Source organism: Chelonia mydas, chromosome 3, assembly GCF_015237465.2.
Source record: "Chelonia mydas isolate rCheMyd1 chromosome 3, rCheMyd1.pri.v2, whole genome shotgun sequence".
Taxonomy (NCBI): Eukaryota; Metazoa; Chordata; order Testudines; family Cheloniidae; genus Chelonia; species Chelonia mydas.
The window spans coordinates 178,448,889-178,467,562 of NC_057851.1; the positions used below are offsets into that span (position 1 = coordinate 178,448,889).

At 43.3% G+C, this 18,674-nt stretch overlaps 1 protein-coding gene across 2 annotated transcripts in view; it reads left to right on the forward strand.

Moving 5' to 3' along the window:
- The window catches only part of EML6 (EMAP like 6), a 329,709-nt gene that overhangs the window by 254,734 nt on the left and 56,301 nt on the right, over positions 1–18,674 (forward strand). For both annotated transcript variants that reach the window (XM_043543860.1, XM_037895940.2), the window contains exon 28: positions 157–283. In XM_043543860.1, coding sequence (XP_043399795.1) covers positions 157–283 — 127 coding nt within the window. The remainder of the gene's footprint in view (positions 1–156; positions 284–18,674) is intronic.

Below are 18,674 nucleotides of genomic sequence, written 5' to 3' on the forward strand. Positions count from 1 at the left end.
GTTAAGTATGTGCTTAAAGTTAACTATGTGTAAGTCTTTGTAGGATCAGGACCTTAGACTGCTTCTGTTGTTGCAAATCTTTCTATTTCTTATTTCTCCAATACAAAACTGAAAACAAACTACACAGGTGTCATTTTATCTTTCACATTATTTAAGGTTATGACAGTGATGTTGCAAGAGAAAAGGCTATTGACTATACAACAAAGATCTATGCAGTAAGCATCCGAGAAATGGAAGGCACAAAGCCGCACCAGCAGCTGAAGGAGGTTTTAGTTGAGGAAAGGTATGGCATTCATCTCCATATATTCAATAAAGTCTTCTGACTTTTCTTTTATTGAAGTAAAAAAAGTAGGTTATAAATATTGACAAGACAGCATTTTAAATTCTTATGTCCCAGTGCATCATGGGTTAAATTGGGGATATGTTTGTGTGCCTTGGGCAGTGAGGAAGGGATTTTTGTTAATCACAGAGGTGTCAATCTTTTTTTTTTTCCAAATTGATATGTACAGTCTTACGTATTCTTACTTTTAGATATGAAGTGAAACATTAAACTTAAGGTTCACCCAAATAGGAAGGAATACCTGCTAGTCTTTGTGAACTTACACCTTCAAAACTATAGGATGAAATCAAATCAAATCTCAAGTTAAATGAGTTGACTTGATTCATCTTGATCTCAGTCTAGAGGATGTTTTTCCTTATCATTAAACCATAGAATTCAGCAGTCTGCCTTCAAGAGTGGTTTAGGACATGAATAAAAAGGGCATTACTGGTCAGATCTGAACTATACTGTGCTCTTTGGGTGAAGATGCTCATTTTTTAAAATATTTATTGTTTAAAAATATTCCTACTTGCCTGTGCATTTGGTTTCAGTACCAGCCTTATATCCTATAAATTCCTTCTGAGCATTTTTGAATTCCCCTTCTACCTTTTACATGGCCATTGTATGCTGTCTTAATTAGTGTGTGTTTGTTTTAAAAGATGGAGCTGGTAGCCTCTCCTATAGTTTAGGTTGCCTGACCATTTACATTATAAGACAGTAAGGAGAAGGAGGAATGCAGAGGGGTGAGAAATTGGGAGGAAGATAAGGAGAGAGGGGTGTTGCAGAAGCCAGAGGGTGAGAAGTAGCAAAAGGCATGTGGGACAGGAGCCAAGGTGGAGCAGAGGGGAACACAGACAGGCCAGGGACATAAGGGTCTGTTCTGTGACCACTACAGCACGCTTCCCTACAGAACCAGGTATTGAACCTAGGAGTCCTGAGTTTCTACATTATTCTGCTTTGAGCAAATCACTGGCATTACTGCGCTGTGAAAGCACTGGCAAAGTATGTGCCTAATCCACATGGAGGATAACACTCTAGTGCTGCTACCAGTTACTATGTTAGCTCAAGTGGTAAAAGTCTGTGCTGTGGATCTAAAGGTCTGAACCCTACTGATGACTCAGAACAGAAAACTATGTAGTGACCTGGCTGGAAGAGTGCCACGAAGAGGAGGCTGCAGTTCCTGGAGTGAGAGGGGCCGCAGAGTGAGATAGGATGTGTGAAGACACCATCAAATAGGGATGTGATGCCTGGCAGAGCTAATCCCCAGGACAGCCAGGGGGAGGCGCCACTAGCAATGAGAGCTTCCCAGGACAGCCTCTCACATAGAGATTTACTCAAAGTCCTTCCACGCAAAACATCTCAGGCCATCTTCTCTGGCACTGCCCGGATGGTGCCTCTTCCCCAGTGGCTGGTAGGGGAACTCTGGCCTGCCCAGTACTCTGGGTCCCAGTCCAGGGACACTGAACCCAGCAGTTCTGGGCTTTACTCTCTCAGCCCTCACTAACTTTTGAGTGATTGACTTTGCAACCTTAATCTTTTTTTTAATGTAATTCTCTAATTAAGAAAAAACACAAAAAACAGAAATTTCACCCCCAGCCAGAGCCCTTGCCCCCTCCCACACCCCAATCCTCTCCCCCCATACCCTGAACGCCTAATTTCTGGCCCCACCCTGGAACCCACACCTCCAGCCAGAGCACTCACTCTCTCCTTCACCCCAACCCCCTGCCCCAGCCCGGTGAAAGTGAGTGAGGGTGGTGGAGAGCAAGTGATGAAGGGAGCGGGGAATGAAGTGAGGGGGGGGCAGGGCTTTGGAGAAGGGACAGGGCAGGGACAGGGCCTCAGGGAAGGGGCGGGGCAGGGGCGAGCAAGGGCATTCGGTTTTGTGCGATTAGAAAATTGGCAACCCTACAGCTGAGCCTGCTTGCAATCATGTTCCTGCTCCCTGGCTCCCCCTCCAGGTGTAGCCTGTGGAGTTAATTGGCCTCCCAGGCCATCTTAACCCCTTCCAATCTTGTGTGGGGCAGACACCCCATCACAGAGGCCTACAGTAATTTAAGTGTCAAATTTTATTTTTATTTTTTAATTGGTACCACCTACCAATGAAAATCGGGGGGCATAGTTTTGTTATTTACTGTAGTTCTTGCAAGTAAATAGAAAAAAGAGTAGATTAATAACTACTTGGCAATTATCGGGTGACTCCATATTTCAAGGAGCCCAGATGTTCTGTTCATTATGTGGCATTTGCAATGCAAACTTTGTGCTATGTGGAACTGCAAATTGGATATCAAACCTGGAAATAGAAATAGGATACATTGAAAATTAAAATGGATTAACAATATGTATTTTTGTGATTTACTAGTTAGAGTGCAGAACTCAGTCAAGAATCCTGGATTCTATTCTCAGTTTAATTTTCTTGCATGTAGGATGATGTTCAGCTGCTTTTATTGTTGTTTTTAAGGATGTGATGGGTTATATAGTGGACCTATTTAGTATACTGCTTTTAAAAAATTAGATTCTTATATTAGGCCCTGATTTTGGAAAGCCTCTAAACCTGTTCTTAAATCCACCTCTATTCAGGAAAGCACTTAAGCATTTGCTTAAGTTCTGTTGAAATCAATGAGACTTAAGCACATATTTAAACAAATGCTTATGTGCCCTTCCTGATTAGAGATGCTTTCCTGGGTCAAAACCTCCTGCTGCACAGGAGGAACACAATAATTCATTGCAAAATCCACAGCCAAAATTTTCAAACTGGCATGCTTAAAACTGGACACCTATATCCCTATGTAAGCACTTAAAATCCCCGACATTTCCCATTGACTTTAATGGGAGCTCTGGATATCCAGCATCTCAGAAAACCAGGACATTTATTTAAGTGCCCAAATGAAAATATAGGCACCTAATCCAAAGAACCCGAATTTGAAAATTTTGGCCCACATATTTTGGGACCCACAATTTTTGGAACAAAGACATGGAGTCCCAGAGTTCATGTGTTTTTAAAAATTTACATTTGGGCATCATTTTTCCCCCTGCTTTCACCATATGTACATCTTCTCTACTTTCTTTCTTAGTAGCAAAATCTTTGTACTTCATTTTATCTTTCTGTAAAATGTGTATAATGATACCTACTGCACATCAATATTTTGAGGATCATTTAGAAATGTTAAGTTTTAATTGTGGGCAAATAGACCTAAGTCAGTAATATGCATGGAATACCACACTGGATCCAGAAAACACAATGCCAGACTATACTGGGCCACATTCCCTCATATGTTCTGGCTGCTTATGCTGCTTGGGTGATACAAAGTAGCTGTATCTTTAGTTTAACTGACTAAAAGTCTGGTTTACACCTGTCTGGCATTGCTGAATCATCAAAAGCAGCCACAGCATACCATGAATCTGACCCACCGTGTTTACAAGACTACTAAATCTTCATCATTACATTAATGACTGGTGGTATAGGAGATACATGTTTCCTCATTATATGATATATTGGCCCAGATTTCCCCCCACATTTGGATTGCTTTGTGCTATTCATCCTTACAAAGCAACATTACAGCTGCTGCAGTTAGCTGTGGGAGAATCAGACCAGAGCAGAGGGATTCTCTGGTGAAGCAGAGCCAGTAGACCTGCTCCTACACCACTCCCCCGACCTGTGGCTGTGATAGGGAACACGGCCTAGGGAAGGGAGGTGCTTTGTTCCAGTAGTCCCCAACTGTTAAAATAACTCTTGGCAATCAGTATAAATTAGAACACCACTCAAGCTGCTGTAAACTATTGCAGAGGACAATCCACGCCACAGTCAGCCTGAGATTGAGAGAGTACAATCGTAGCTTACAACATCCCCCACCTGTTGTCCTCTGTGTGTTCTTCAGCCATTGTTTCTGTCTAATAATCAAAACTAGCATATTACATTTTAACAGCTATCTGAAATTTTTCAAAAATCCCTTATCATGCAGATTAATAGCTGCATTTTTCCATGTGTTTCACAAAAGATTCACAGGCTGATGTTCATATTTTTATATATGAAAGGTATGGTTTGGGTTACTTTAATCACATATTTATATACATGGAGTTTGCAGATCCGATGACCTTACTGTGGATCACACACATTTCATATGTAGCTTACTGGATAATAATATGTGTTAAACATATGCAAATCATACTTGATACACATGTAGTTCATCTGAGTTATATGTACAAGTGACAAATAAATATGACTCATACATTTTATGATAAAAAGTTTCTTCAGTCTGAATGAGGTAGTTTGTTTTTATATGAGCCCATCAAACAATACAATTACAATATAAATAATTATGAATTCTCCCAAGATACTAATCACTACTCATCATTATGTTCCTATATGCAACCTAGGCACGTATTAACTGAGCTCAAGGGAAGAGTTCACAGTTTACAAGATCACTGGACAAATATGTGAAGGTATCTGAAGCATTCATAGACACCTGCTTCTCTGAGGCCAATTGTACAGGATCTGCCAGGGCTGGCCTTACCATCAGGCGAACTGAGATGCCAGACTGTGTGGGGGGCACCACTAGGACCCAGAGTGTAAAAAATTCTGTCTGCTGCTGGTGCATATGTATTCTCTCTGCTCTAGATGCACAGAGATGGTGGAGTGCTGTGCTGGAGGAAGGAGGGCACAAGAGACATAACAGGCAGGCAGGAGAAAAGGTGAGAGGGAATAACAGAAAGCAGCAGGAGCTGCAGGGAGAGAGAGGAGGAGGAGCCTCTTATGTACCTCTCTAGCACCCCCAGGAACCTGGACTGATTAACACCAGCATCTCAGGGAGCTTCTTTCTTTCCTGCTGCTTCTCTGAATCCACTTGAGGCGAACAGGCAGTCAACTGAAGTAGTAGGAACCAGTTAGGCCCTTAAGAAGCTGATATCTTCCCTTACTCAGGCCCTTCTACCAGCCTGCGTATTTGTCCCCTTCAGTTGTGTGTTGAGAGCCCCTATAGCTGACACAGAACAGCACTCATGAGTGAAAGAGGAAAACGCGCCTCTGGGGCAGCATTCAGAAAAAGAAAGAAAGCAAAGGAAGCTTTTCTATCTAAGCAGGAAGGAGCTCTCCTGAGATATACAGGCACAAATGTTCACGTTGAGCCTTCCGGCCCCAGTGAGGATGTGAGTGGTGAGGAGATGCCTGATCTTCCAATTAGAGTGCAGGTGACCTGGCAGCTACTGCAGCATAGAATCATAGAATCATAGAATATCAGGGTTGGAAGGGACCTCAGGAGGTCATCTAGTCCAACCCCCTGCTCAAAGCAGGACCGATCCCCAATTAAATCATCCCAGCCAGGGCTTTGTCAAGCCTGACCTTAAAAACTTCTAAGGAAGGAGATTCCACCACCTCCCTAGGTAACGCATTCCAGTGTTTCACCACCCTCCTAGTGAAAAAGTTTTTCCTAATATCCAACCTAAACCTCCCCCACTGCAACTTGAGACCATTACTCCCTTGTTCTGTCATCAGCTACCACTGAGAACAGTCTAGAGCCATCCTCTTTGGAACCCCCTTTCAGGTAGTTGAAATCAGCTATCAAATCCCACCTCATTCTTCTCTTCCGTAGACTAAACATCCCTAGTTCCCTCAGACTCTCCTCATAAGTCATGTGTTCCAGTCCCCTAATCATTTTTGTTGCCCTCCGCTGGACTCTTTCCAATTTTTCCACATCCTTCTTGTAGTGTGGGGCCCAAAACTGGACACAGTACTCCAGATGAAGCCTCACCAGTGTCGAATAGAGGGGAACGATCACGTCCCTCGATCTGCTGGCAATGCCCCTACTTATACAGCCCAAAATGCCATTGGTCTTCTTGGCAACAAGGGCTCACTGTTGACTCATATCCAGCTTCTCGTCCACTGTAACACCTAGGTCCTTTTCTGCAGAACTGCTGCCTAGCCATTCGGTCCCTAGTCTGTAGCGGTGCATTGGACTCTTCTGTCCTAAGTGCAGGACTCTGCACTTGTCCTTGTTGAACCTCATCAGATTTCTTTTGGCCCAATCCTCCAGTTTGTCTAGGTCCCTCTGTATCCTATCCCTACCCTCCAGCGTATCTACCTCTCCTCCCAGTTTAGTGTCATCCGCAAACCTGCTGAGGGTGCAATCCACAACATCCTCCAGATCATTAATGAAGATATTGAACAAAACCGGCCTGAGGACCGCCCCTTGGGGCACTCCACTTGATACCGGCTGCCAACTAGACATGGAGCCATTGATCACTACCCGTTGAGCCCGACAATCTACCCAGCTTTCTATCCACCTTATAGTCCATTCATCCAGCCCATACTTTAACTTGCTGGCAAGAATACTGTGGGAGACAGTGTCAAAAGCTTTGCTAAAGTCAAGGAACAACACTTCCACTGCTTTCCCTTCATCCACAGAGCCAGTTATCTCGTCATAGAAGGCAATTAGATTAGTCAGGCATGACTTTCCCTTGGTGAATCCATGCTGACTGTTCCTGATCACTTTCCTCTCCTCTAAGTGCTTCAGAATTGATTCCTTGAGGACCTGCTCCATGATTTTTCCAGGGACTGAGGTGAGGCTGACTGGTCTGTAGTTCCCAGGATCCTCCTCCTTTCCTTTTTTAAAGATGGGCACTACATTAGCCTTTTTCCAGTCGTCCGGGACTTCCATATCTTCCATATGATATTCCATATCATAGCATCCATATCTCTATCTCAAATGGATGTAACCATGCACATTCCTGAAGAAAAGTGTAGATCAGAGAAGAGTGTGGTGGCGGCAAAAGAAACAGCTGCTGCTGAGTTTAGTTCCTTAAGTCTAGATGATCCAGGACTGTGGACCCACTTGAGCAGTAGCCTGAGGGACTTTCTTGTACTGCATGGGTCACAGCAAGTGAAAAACTTCATGTTCCCCAAAGACAATGAAAATAGAAGCTTCCATCCAATAAATTACTGGTGTGAAATCCCCAGTGATGACAAAGTGGAGAGGCCATGGCTTCTGTACTTAAAAACTCAGAATGCTGCATACTGATTTTGTTGCAAACTCGTTCAGTCTAATGTTTCAGCCATATTGGGTTCTACAGGAATAAAGGACTGGAAAAATCTGGCTAGAAATGTGGCATGCCATGAGAAGGCAGCAAATCACCAGAGAGCATTCCATAGGTGGAACGAACTTGAGATGAGACTAAGGTTAAAGGCCACCATAGATGATCAGAATCAAGAGAAGATTGCATCAGTGTCTCTTTACTGGTGAAATGTTCTGAAAAGGCTCATTGCCATTGTGAGAATGCTTGCTACCCAAATCCTAGCACTGCGTGGCACTTCAGATCAGCCGTATGTGCCAAACAGTGGAAGCTTCCTTAAAATTGTGGAGCTGATGGCTGAGTTTGATGCTGTACTCCAGGAGCATCTAAGAAGAGTCACCACTCAAGAAATGTACACACACCACTACCTTGGAAAAACAATTCAAAATGAGATCATACAGTTACTGGCAACAAAAGTCAAACAGAAGATTGTGGCAGATGTGAAGTCAGCAAAATATTACTCTGTTATTCTGAACTGTACACCTGACATAAGCCATACGGAATAAATGATTTTAATCGTGCGTTTTGTAACAACAACAGAACCTAGTGAAAATGTCCCTGCAATGGTGACTGTCAGAGAGCATTTTCTAGAATTTATTGACATTGATGATACTACAGGAGCTGGTATGACAAATGTGCTTCTTAAAAAGCTGGAAGTTATGGGAATTGTGAGAGCTGACATGAGAGGTCAGGGCTACGATAATGGTGCCAACATGAGAGGAAAGAACAGAGGAGTGCAGACACAGATCTGAGAGTTAAACCCTTGAGCTTTTTTTGTCCCATGCAGTTCTCATTCAGTGAGCTTGGTGGTCAGTGATGCAGCATCAGCTTCTAGTGAGGCTGCTGAATTTTTTAATGTAATTCAAAGCATGTATGTATTTTTCTCTGCATTAGCTCATTGATGGCAAATTTTGAAGCAACATCTGGGAACATCCTCTCTGACACTGAAACCACTGAGTCCCACATGATGGGAAAGTTCAGTGGAGGTGATAAAGCCTACCGAACACCAAATTGGGAAGATAGATGATGCCATAGTTGCCATTATGGAGGATAATGCTATGACAGGAACTGTTTATGAGAGAACAGTGGCAGACGGAAATGGAATCACCAGAAACATAGATAACTTCAAATTTCTGTGTGGCTTAGTGTTGTGGCATGACATACTGTTTGAAATAAATGTTGTAAGCAAGAGACTCCAAGGCGTTGACCTTGATATATCTGGAGCAATGGAATAACTGGACAAAGCAAAGTCATACCTACAGTCTTACTGGTCAGATGAGGGATTTCAAATCGTTCTGAAGAGTGCACAGAAGTTGGCAGAGGAACTTCACACTGAAGCTATTTTCCCACCCATTCAAGAATACAAGAGTCACCAAAGAAGACATTTTGATTACGAGGCATGGGATAATCCCATACGAGACCCCAAACAACAATTCAAAGTTGAATTCTTTAACCAGGTGCTAGATTGTGCAATACAGTCAGTTGAAGAACGTTTCATGCAGCTAAAGGAACACACCAGTATATTTGGGATGTTGTATGATATTCCAAAACTCCTCACTATACCTGAAGAAGACCTACACCAGCAATGCAGGGCACTAGAGACAGTGTTGACACATGATGACATGTGTGATATTGATGTGAGTGATTTAGGTGATGAACTGAAAGCCCTTTCAAGATACATTTCATCAGGATCAACTCCAAAGGCTGTTCTGGAATATATATGCACAAATAAGATGACCACCCTCTTTCCAAATGCTTTTGTTGCTCTGTGCATACTTCTAACACTTCCTGTAACAGTTGCCAGTGGAGAATGCAGCTTCTCCAAGCTGAAGTTAATAAAAACACATCTACGCTCCACAATGACACAGGAGAGGCTGGTCGGCCTTGCAACCATCTCAACAGAGCATGAGCTGGCCCAGACTGTGGACCTTCAGGAAGCAGTTCAAATGTTTGCAACCAAGAAGGCACAGAAAGCACCATTTTGATTATTGAAACAGATAAAAATGCCAGTGTTTACTATACAGACAAGAAAAGTTACATTTGCTGTTCAGGCATTTGAAAGTTAAGTGTTACTTAAAATTTTTGAACAAGGCATTTTAAGTTGTTAGTTCTCCTTTATTGGTGTAGGTAGCAGAGCAGTACCATGAGAGGAGTGGAACAGGAAGAAGGCAGAATTGAGACCTTTCAAAGTTTTGGTCCAAGCAAGGGGCCATGGGGGCATCATTTGAACTCCCCACCTCAGGTGTCAAAATGTTGTGGGATCTGCTGATGGCATCAGAGCTCACCACTGCACAAAGTGTGTTGAAGTTGAGACATAGGGGTGCAAACCTCAATTCCATTACATTTTATGCTCCCATAATATTAAGGGCTGACAGTATTGTTGGCACTGAGATTAAATTTCAGTACATCAGTGCAAAACTTTTCAGTACAAATTAAGTGAACACATCAGGCTGTTCATTATTTCTTGCTGTGTTCTTCAGTCAAAGATCTGATCCATCAGTGGCTTCAATTGCCTCAGCAGAGTCATGGACCTTCTTATGTCAGGAGTAGAAAAGTGGAGTTCCATTAGTGCAGAGCAGGCAAAGCAAAGCTTCACTTGACATGGAGTTGGTATTGATGACCAGAGTGGTGCATTCAGTCATCAAAAATTCTAGAGCCGTTATACATTAAGATGAAATTGATGAATTGTCTGTTGATGGCCAACAGGGGGTTGTTGAGGTCTGGCTTTGGGACTGTCAAGGTTCCCCACTCTGAACTCTAGGGTACAGATGTGGGGACCTGCATGAAAACCTCCTAAGCTTACGTTTACCAGCTTAGGTTAAAACTTCCCCAAGATACAAACTATTTTACCCTTTACCCTTGGACTTCCACTGCCACCACCAAACTTTATCTGGGTTCCTGAAAAAATGTAGTTTGGAAACATCTTTCCCCCCAAAATCCTCCCAACCCTTGCACCCCACTTCCTGGGGAAGGTTTGGTAAAAATCCTCACCAATTTGCATAGGTGACCACAGATCCAAACTCTTGGATCTGAGAACAATGAAAAAGCATTCAGTTTTCTTACAAGAAGACTTTTAATAGAAGTAAAGAAATCATCTCTGTAAAATCAGAATGGTAGATACCTTACAGGGTAATTAGATTCAAAACATAGAGAATCCCTCTAGGCAAAACCTTAAGTTACAAAAAAGATACACAGATAGGAATAGTCATTCTATTCAGCACAGCTATTTTCTCAGCCATTTAAAGAAATCATAATCTAACGCATCTCTAGATAGATTACTTACTAAGTTCTAAGATTCCATTCCTGTTCTGTCCCCGGCAAAAGCATCACACAGACAGACCCAGACCCTTTGTTTTTCTCCCTCCTCCCAGCTTTTGAAAGTATCTTGTCTCCTCATTGGTCATTTTGATCAGGTGCCAGCGAGGTTACCTTTAGCTTCTTAACCCTTTACAGGTGAGAGGATTTTTCCTCTGGCCAGGAGGGATTTTAAAGGGGTTTACCCTTCCCTTTACATTTATAACAGGGACCAATCTGGCTGATACATGCAACACTGATGTAGAATCTCCAGGTCTGCTAGGCTGGCTGACTTTATATTAGATGTCTGGGAAACATCAGAGGAGGCCAAGAGAGGCTAGATGGGAGCTAACAACTTGCTAGGACATTTGGAAGCAAGTCTCATAGCTGTGCCAGTCATACTCATACTCTTTTCCCAGGCTCAAGGTTGAACATTTATATCAGTCTGTGAGGGACATATCCAACCACACTCTGAACACTTCCTAAAGATGCTGGGCTGCCTTCTCTCCATACCTGCAAGAATACAAAGAGTTGGACATAGAACAAACTATACAAAATAAAAAACCTACAAGTTTCCTCTTGCCAATGGCTAGGAAGGCCTCAATTCTTTGACATAGCAGGAGTTGCCAGGCTTGGCATCCCCGGCATTGATTACTGGGGATAGTACCGAGCACTGATGGAGCCAGTCACAAAACTTCTTTACATCTACTACAAATGAAGGTGTTGAAGCTCCATAGTTTAGGAAAGATTACTCCTTGAGAAAGCTGACAAGACATTGAGCTGAACCAGTTCAGCAGGCTAGCAACAAAATGTTTTATCATAATGGAGGCCTGGGTTTGAGCAGTTTCAGCCTACTCTTTGCCAGTGAAAGCTGAAAGTGTTGCAAAGGTGACTTTCTCCATGCCTGAGGAAGGAGGGTAGACTTTGTGGCTTTGGTTTACTCCTCTGCATTCAGTCTTTGGAAAAGCAAAAGGGAAGAAGAGCTGAGATTTCAGTGGTGAAATGATGATCCAGTTTGATGGGCCACGAGCGTAACCATTTTTTAATAGGTCCTCAAAGAAAATGTGAAGTGACCACCTCCCCGTTCTCCATCACACAATTTTTCTTCCTTTCTTCAGATAGTCTCCCCACAAACTCCTGCATCAGTCTTCATTCCCTTTATACCCCCTAAGCCATGAACCTGTATGCATGTCATTACGCAATCATAAACAGTCTTCACCCACACCCATGCATACCAGATATATGCCAGCATCCACACACGTTAGTCACACATCAAGACGTGCACTAACACTAGTGGTAGACAGGCAAGAGTACCTTCCATGGTATTGTCAGAGGAGCAGGAGGGTTCCAGCCTTCAAGTGCCTCTCCTCAGCCCCTGAGACAGAGAAGTTCCTCCCTCCCCATCCCCACAGACAAGAGAAAGGGAGCCAGGGGGATGTTTTTGTCTCTGAAGGGAGCCATCAGAACCCACCTCTCTCTTCAGGCAGGGTTGTGGGGAAGCAGGATTATTCCACTGTCTCCCTCCCTATGTAGAAGGAGATGGGCCCAACTGTTCTTGCCCCTCCATGGGAGAGAGGCTATAAGGAGAGAGTTGATTATGATAGCTGAATTGCCGCTAGCAGAGTGAGTAGGGACTTTGAACTCCATCCCGTTGTTGCAATGTGCCCTGTTTTCACCACACATCTAAGCTCTATGCAGAGACAGCACAGGCAAAGCCAGTGGAATACAGATCAAAGTCCTGTGCTGCACTGGACTTCCAATTCAGGGGCAGACTAACAGGGGTCGGTCCTGGGGCCGGTTTTGTTCAACATCTTTATTAATGATCTGGATGACGGGATTGATTGATTGATTGTATCCTCAGAAAGTTCGCAGATGACACTAAGCTGGGGGGAGAAGTAGATACGATGGAGGGTAGGGATAGGGTCCAGAGTGACCTAGACGAATTGGAGGATTGAGCCAAAAGAAATCTGATGAGGTTCAACAAGGACAAGTGCGGAGTTCTGCACTTAGGAAGGAAGAACCCCATGCACCGCTACAGACTGGAGGCTGACTGGCTAAGCAGCAGTTCTGCAGAAAAGGACTTGGGGATTACAGTGGACGAGAAGCTGGATATGAGTCAGCAGTATGCCCTTGTTGCCAAGAAGGCCAACGGCATATTGGGCTATATTAGTAGGAGCATTGCCAGCAGATTGAGGGAAGTGATTATTCCCCTCTATTCAGCACTGGTTAGGCCACACCTGGAGTATTGCATCCAGTTTTGGTCCATCCACTACAGAAGGAATGTGGACAAATTGGAGAGAGTCCAGTGGATGAAAAAAAAATGATTAGAGGGCTGGGGCACATGACTTACGAGGAGAGGCTGAGGGAACTGGCGTTATTTAGTCTGCAGAAGAGAAAAATGAGTGGGGATTTGATAGCAGCCTTCAATTACCTGAAGGGGGGTTCCACAGAGGATGGAACTAGGCTGTTCTCAGTGGTGGCAGATGACAGAACAAGAAGCAATGGTCTCAAGTTTCAGTGGGGGAGGTCTAGGTTGGATATTAGAAAACACTATTTCACTAGGAGGGTGGTGAAGCAGTGGAATGGGTTACCTAGGGAGGTGGTGGAATCTCCATCCTTAGATGTTTTTAAGGCCTGGCTTGACAAAACCTTGGCTGGGATGATTTAGTTGGTGTTGGTCCTGCTTTGAGCAGGGGATTGGACTAGATGACCTCCTGAAGTCTCTTCCAACCCTAATATTCCATGATTCTATGATTCTGTGACACTCCAAAGTGCCGATCCTCTAAGGAGCAGGATTTTCATCCTCGTACATGGGAAGACAACAACTTCGTAAGCCCATCTGGACAAGTCTAACCTAACCTAAGTCAATGCCTTCAGAAAGGAGTTAAAACCCCTTGTAGCATATGCTTTTCCTTTACTGCTTTAGTTGCTTAATAAAAATAATAATTGCATAAGTACCTCTGAGGATTATAGAAATCATATAGTATATCTGCCTTACAAGGTGTGAGACTAGTCATGGCCCAGGGTTGGGAGCCCTTGAGGCCTAGCAGAGTCCAGTGGCAATGAATTGGTCAGGGAGTCCGGGTGAAGCCTCTTCAGCAGTTGTAGTTTTAGCATGTAACAGTAGGTATATATCTACATTGCAATTAAATACCCATGGCTGGCCTGTGTCAGCTGACTTGGTGTATTAGGGCTCAGGCTGCAGGGCTGTAATATTGCGGTATGGATGTTTGGGCTCAGGCTGGAGCCTGGGCTCTGGGACCCTCCCCCTAGCAGAGATGGAGCTCCGGGGAGGTGGGGCTGGGGGTGCAATTTTAAAATGTCTTCTCAGATGTATTAGTTTGTGCATTGAATTAAGATAATTAATTCATTGTTGTTTCTTTCTCCTCTCCCCCACCTTGTTTTTCTTCTCCCCTCTCCCTCCATATCTGTCTTCCTCTCTCCCCTTATTTCTCTTTTCTTTTCTTGCTCGTCTGATTGGCATTCTGCTCCCTGCTCTGCCTATGTAATTTAGGAATGGGGTGTCAATCAGAGGTGCTGCAGGAACAGTCTCGCGGTGTGGGAGCCCAAAGAGCAGCGCTCCCACACCACGGGACACCTTGGTCAGTGGCAAGACTGTCCCGGACAATCCAGGACAATTGTAAGCCATGTTATATATTACTTAGGAAAATACATAAAATTTATGTCTTATGTGAGAAACAGTTTAATCGTTGAATTGGGATCATTTTAACTGACCAAAGCTAGAATTTAAATGACAAGAAGTATAATGAGCCTGTTGCCTAACATTATGTTTCATGCCACTAATATGGGAGGCACAATAATGTTTGCATTTTGTGTTCTGCTAACACTAATTCATATCCTGTGTTTGCAGCATTCATTTGTTTGACTTGCATGTCTACATGAACTAACAACTTAATACCTATGGTGATGGAAAATCCTTCAATGCAGGTTGAATATATGGAAAACCAAAAGCAGCGTTAGCATGTCTAGTCCTCTGTTTTATATCACACTAGTCTGTCCCATTTACTGTAAGTTATCTGTCATAGGCTGTTTTTCATAGGCTGATTTGTAATCCTACACTGTAGTAGGGTGTAAAAAGAGGATTTTCCTATCTTCAGATATTGGTTATTCTTTTGCTGATGATTTATTTCTTATAACACAAGGGCTCAGTTTTCAAACAAGCCTCCAAAATTGCACACTCATTTTTGCACCATAAATTGAATGGCTAGATGCATAGTTACACAATTTGCTCATACAAATATGGATTTTACATGTATAATTTTGTGGGTGCAATTTCAGAAGCCAGCTTGGAAATGAATCCCTATTTGTATACACGCATATGTGGAGACTATTCAGAATGTATTGGAGAAAAATATATTTGGGGTGTAGGAAATAACACAATGAGTCTTTTAACAGAAGAGTGGTCATTGGGGTGGAGTGGAGTCTTCTGGGATCCTACTTTTTTACCTTCTCTATAGCTCGATGTCAAAATGACCTATTCAAGCTGTAATTGACAGGACACTGCTTCTACTGTGGTTCTCCCCCAGAACTTGAACATATTGTGACTGCTATATTCCCAGCCGCTGGCAGCCTAATGAACTCAGGATCAATCTCATATCCTCTACAACGCAGCCATTGTGCTGTTGCCAGATCAGAGGCATGGCCCCAGACTGTTTTTTTGTTTGTGTGAAGCTTTGTGTGCTTGGAAATGAAGTCATTCCGGTACAGTGCATCTATCCACACAAAGCGCCATCAACATTTCTCCATTCTAACTTGAAAATTGCTTTCTGCTCCAACATTGTTCAGGAACTGTCAACTGCTTTGAGGTTTTTTTATCATGTGGACTGGAGTCCACTAGGGACCATAGGGAAACTTCAAAGGCATGTCATTTATGACCTGGCTTGAATCCAATCATCCAGAGGTGAGAAGCTAATGTATTCACCCACCATACTACCTCCTTCATTCCGAAAGATCTCCATATATTATTGAGTGAATATTTTTATTTACCAAATATCCCCAGCTACCAACAGTCTTATCATGGATGTATTAAATTAATACAATCAATGGAAGAGACTCTCTCCCCCAACACACCAAATACAAACCCAGCCCCAGCACCTGAGAGAAGTCTGTGAAAAGAGACATACTTTGCAGGGTATGCTTAATGTCTGCAAACTTGGATTCTGTCAGACTGCTAAGGGAAATAAATACCAGAGTTGAGGAATTTCCAGTAAGATCAGCTAGCCATTTAAATTTGGGGACTGTTGGCTTGAGTGCCTCAGCTGATCATAACTACTCTGATAGTATGTGGGGAGAAAGTGATCTCTCACGTAGCTGGTAAACAAGTTATACAAAGCTTTTTAGCTCAGAGTTAACAACTTAAATTTTTCCTGGAAGCCAGTGAAGCAAGAAACTGATGCAATATGCTGTCTGCGGCTAGCATCACCAAACAGGATCTTCCAAGTTGCCCTATTTGTGCATAATATTATGTAGGAAGGAACCATAGATAGGTGCAGGAGGCCTATACCAAGATCCTGCAGTAGCTAAACAGCTTCGCAGGATATTTACAACAATCAGCTAATTTAAAAGTAAAGGTCTCTAGTTCCCATTCAGAACTGTTCCTATTGATCTTCTTTTCTGCTTGTTCATGTTTGGAGACTGAATTAGAATGACATGTGAATGCAATGAATAGCTTCCTTTCTTAAAATATATGAAAATGGCTATGACCACCATGCATTCTCCAATATCTTACTTTTGTTTTAAAGAGTGCATCAGCATACATGTAAAATCATGCAGAGTACTGGAAAAATGTTAGTGACTTTGTTGTGCTGATATTATGATTTTTTTAAATGATGTTTTCTTCTAACCTTGTTTAAATTTTGTTATATTCCAAAGCAGGCTATTTCCAGTGTCAAATAACATTATTTTTACTCCCCTGTCCAATATCCATGAAATGTTAAGTAAAAGTAATGACAAAAAAGATTGCATAGCCTAACTATTACTTGAATATTATCATGTTATTATAATACACTTCCATACATATATGAGGATGGGAGAACATGAAGAAGTTTTAGGTTTCACAAAGTCTTTAAAACTTTTTTGAAAAGTTATTGATGTTTTGTAACACATTTTAGAATGATGAGAAAAAGATGTGCATTCCTTCTCAGCACCCAATGGAAATTACTTTTAAGGTCTCGCTTACATCTTTTATGATATGAACAACTTTTTATTAAATCTCAGAGTATAACTTTGTTGCCCAAACAGATTTTCCAGGTTTGGATCCCCTTATTCTCTCTCTGACCATGCCTTTCTCTTCTTGGGAGTATGCTTTCTCTCAGGCTTGTTTGTTTTCTTTTTCTGTTATCAGAGCATGTGCTCTCCAGCTAGCCACCTTAGAATCATAGAATCATAGAATATCAGGGTTGGAAGGGACCTCAGGACGTCATCTTGTCCAACCCCCTGCTCAAAGGAGGATCAATCCCCAAGTAAATCATCCAGGGCTGACAAGCCAGGGCTTTGTCAAACCTGACCTTAAAAACTTCTAAGGAAGGAGATTCCATCACCTCCCTAGGTAACGCATTCCAGTGTTTCACCACCCTCCTAGTGAAAAAGTTTTTCCTAATATCCAATCTAAACCTCCCCCACTGCAACTTGAGACCATTACTCCTTGTTCTGTCATCTGCTACCACTGAGAACAGTCTAGATCCATCTTCTTGGGAACCCCCTTTCAGGTAGTTGAAAGCAGCTATCAAATCCCCCCTCATTCTTCTCTTCCGCAGACTAAACAATCCCAGTTCCCTCAGCCTCTCCTCATAAGTCATGTGTTCCAGTCCCATAATCATTTTTGTTGCCCTCCGCTGGACGTTTTCCAATTTTTCCACGTCCTTCTGGAAAAAACTGGACACAGTACTCCAGATGAGGCCTCACCAATGTCGAATACAGGGGAACGATCACATCCCTCAATCTGCTGGCAATGCCCCTACTTATACAGCCCAAAATGCCATTGGCCTCCTTGGCATCAAGGGCACACTGTTGACTCATATCCAGCTTCTCATCCACTGTAACCTCTAGGTCCTTTTCTGCAGAACTGCTGTCTAGCCATTCGGTCCCTAGTCTGTAGCGGTGCATGGGATTCTTCTGTCCTAAGTCCAGGACTCTGCACTTGTCCTTGTTGAACCTCATCAGATTTCTTTTGGCCCAATCCTCTAATTTGTCTAGGGCCCTCTGTATCCTATCCCTACCCTCCAGCGTATCTACCTCTCCTCCCAGTTTAGTATCATCTGCAAACTTGCTGAGGGTGCAGTCCACACCATCCTCCAGATCATTAATGAAGATATTGAACAAAACCAGCCCGAGGACCGCCCCTTGGGGCACTCCACTTGATACCGGCTGCCAACTAGACATGGAGCCATTGATCACTACCCGTTGAGTCCAACAATCTAGCCAGCTTTCTATCCACCTTATAGTCCATTCATCCAGCCCATACTTCTTTAACTTACTGGCAAGAATACTGTGGGAGACCATGTCAAAAGCTTTGCTAAAGTCAAGGAACAACACGTCCACTGCTTTCCCCTCATCCACAGAGCCAGTTATCTCGTCATAGAAGGCAATTAGATTAGTCAGGCATAACTTGCTCTTGGTGAATCCATGCTGACTGTTCCTGATCACTTTCCTCTCCTCTAAGTGCTTGCCCACCTTTGTGTCCCACTTGGTACCCAGGTCTTCCTCTCTGCCCATCTCTTTGCTTTTGGGCTCACTCCAGTGGTGAGCTGGAGCCGGTTCCCACTGGTTTGCTAGAAACGGTTGTTAAATTTAGAAGCCCTTTTAGAACCGGTTGTTCTGCGAGGACCAACCGGTTCTAAAAGGGCTTCTAAATTTAACTGGCCAAAAGTGGTGCCTTAGGCGCCGACTCCATGGGTGCTCCAGGGCTGGAGCACCGAAGGGGAAAATTTAGTGGGTGCAGAGCACCCACCGGCAGCTCCCCGTCCCACCCCACCCCCGG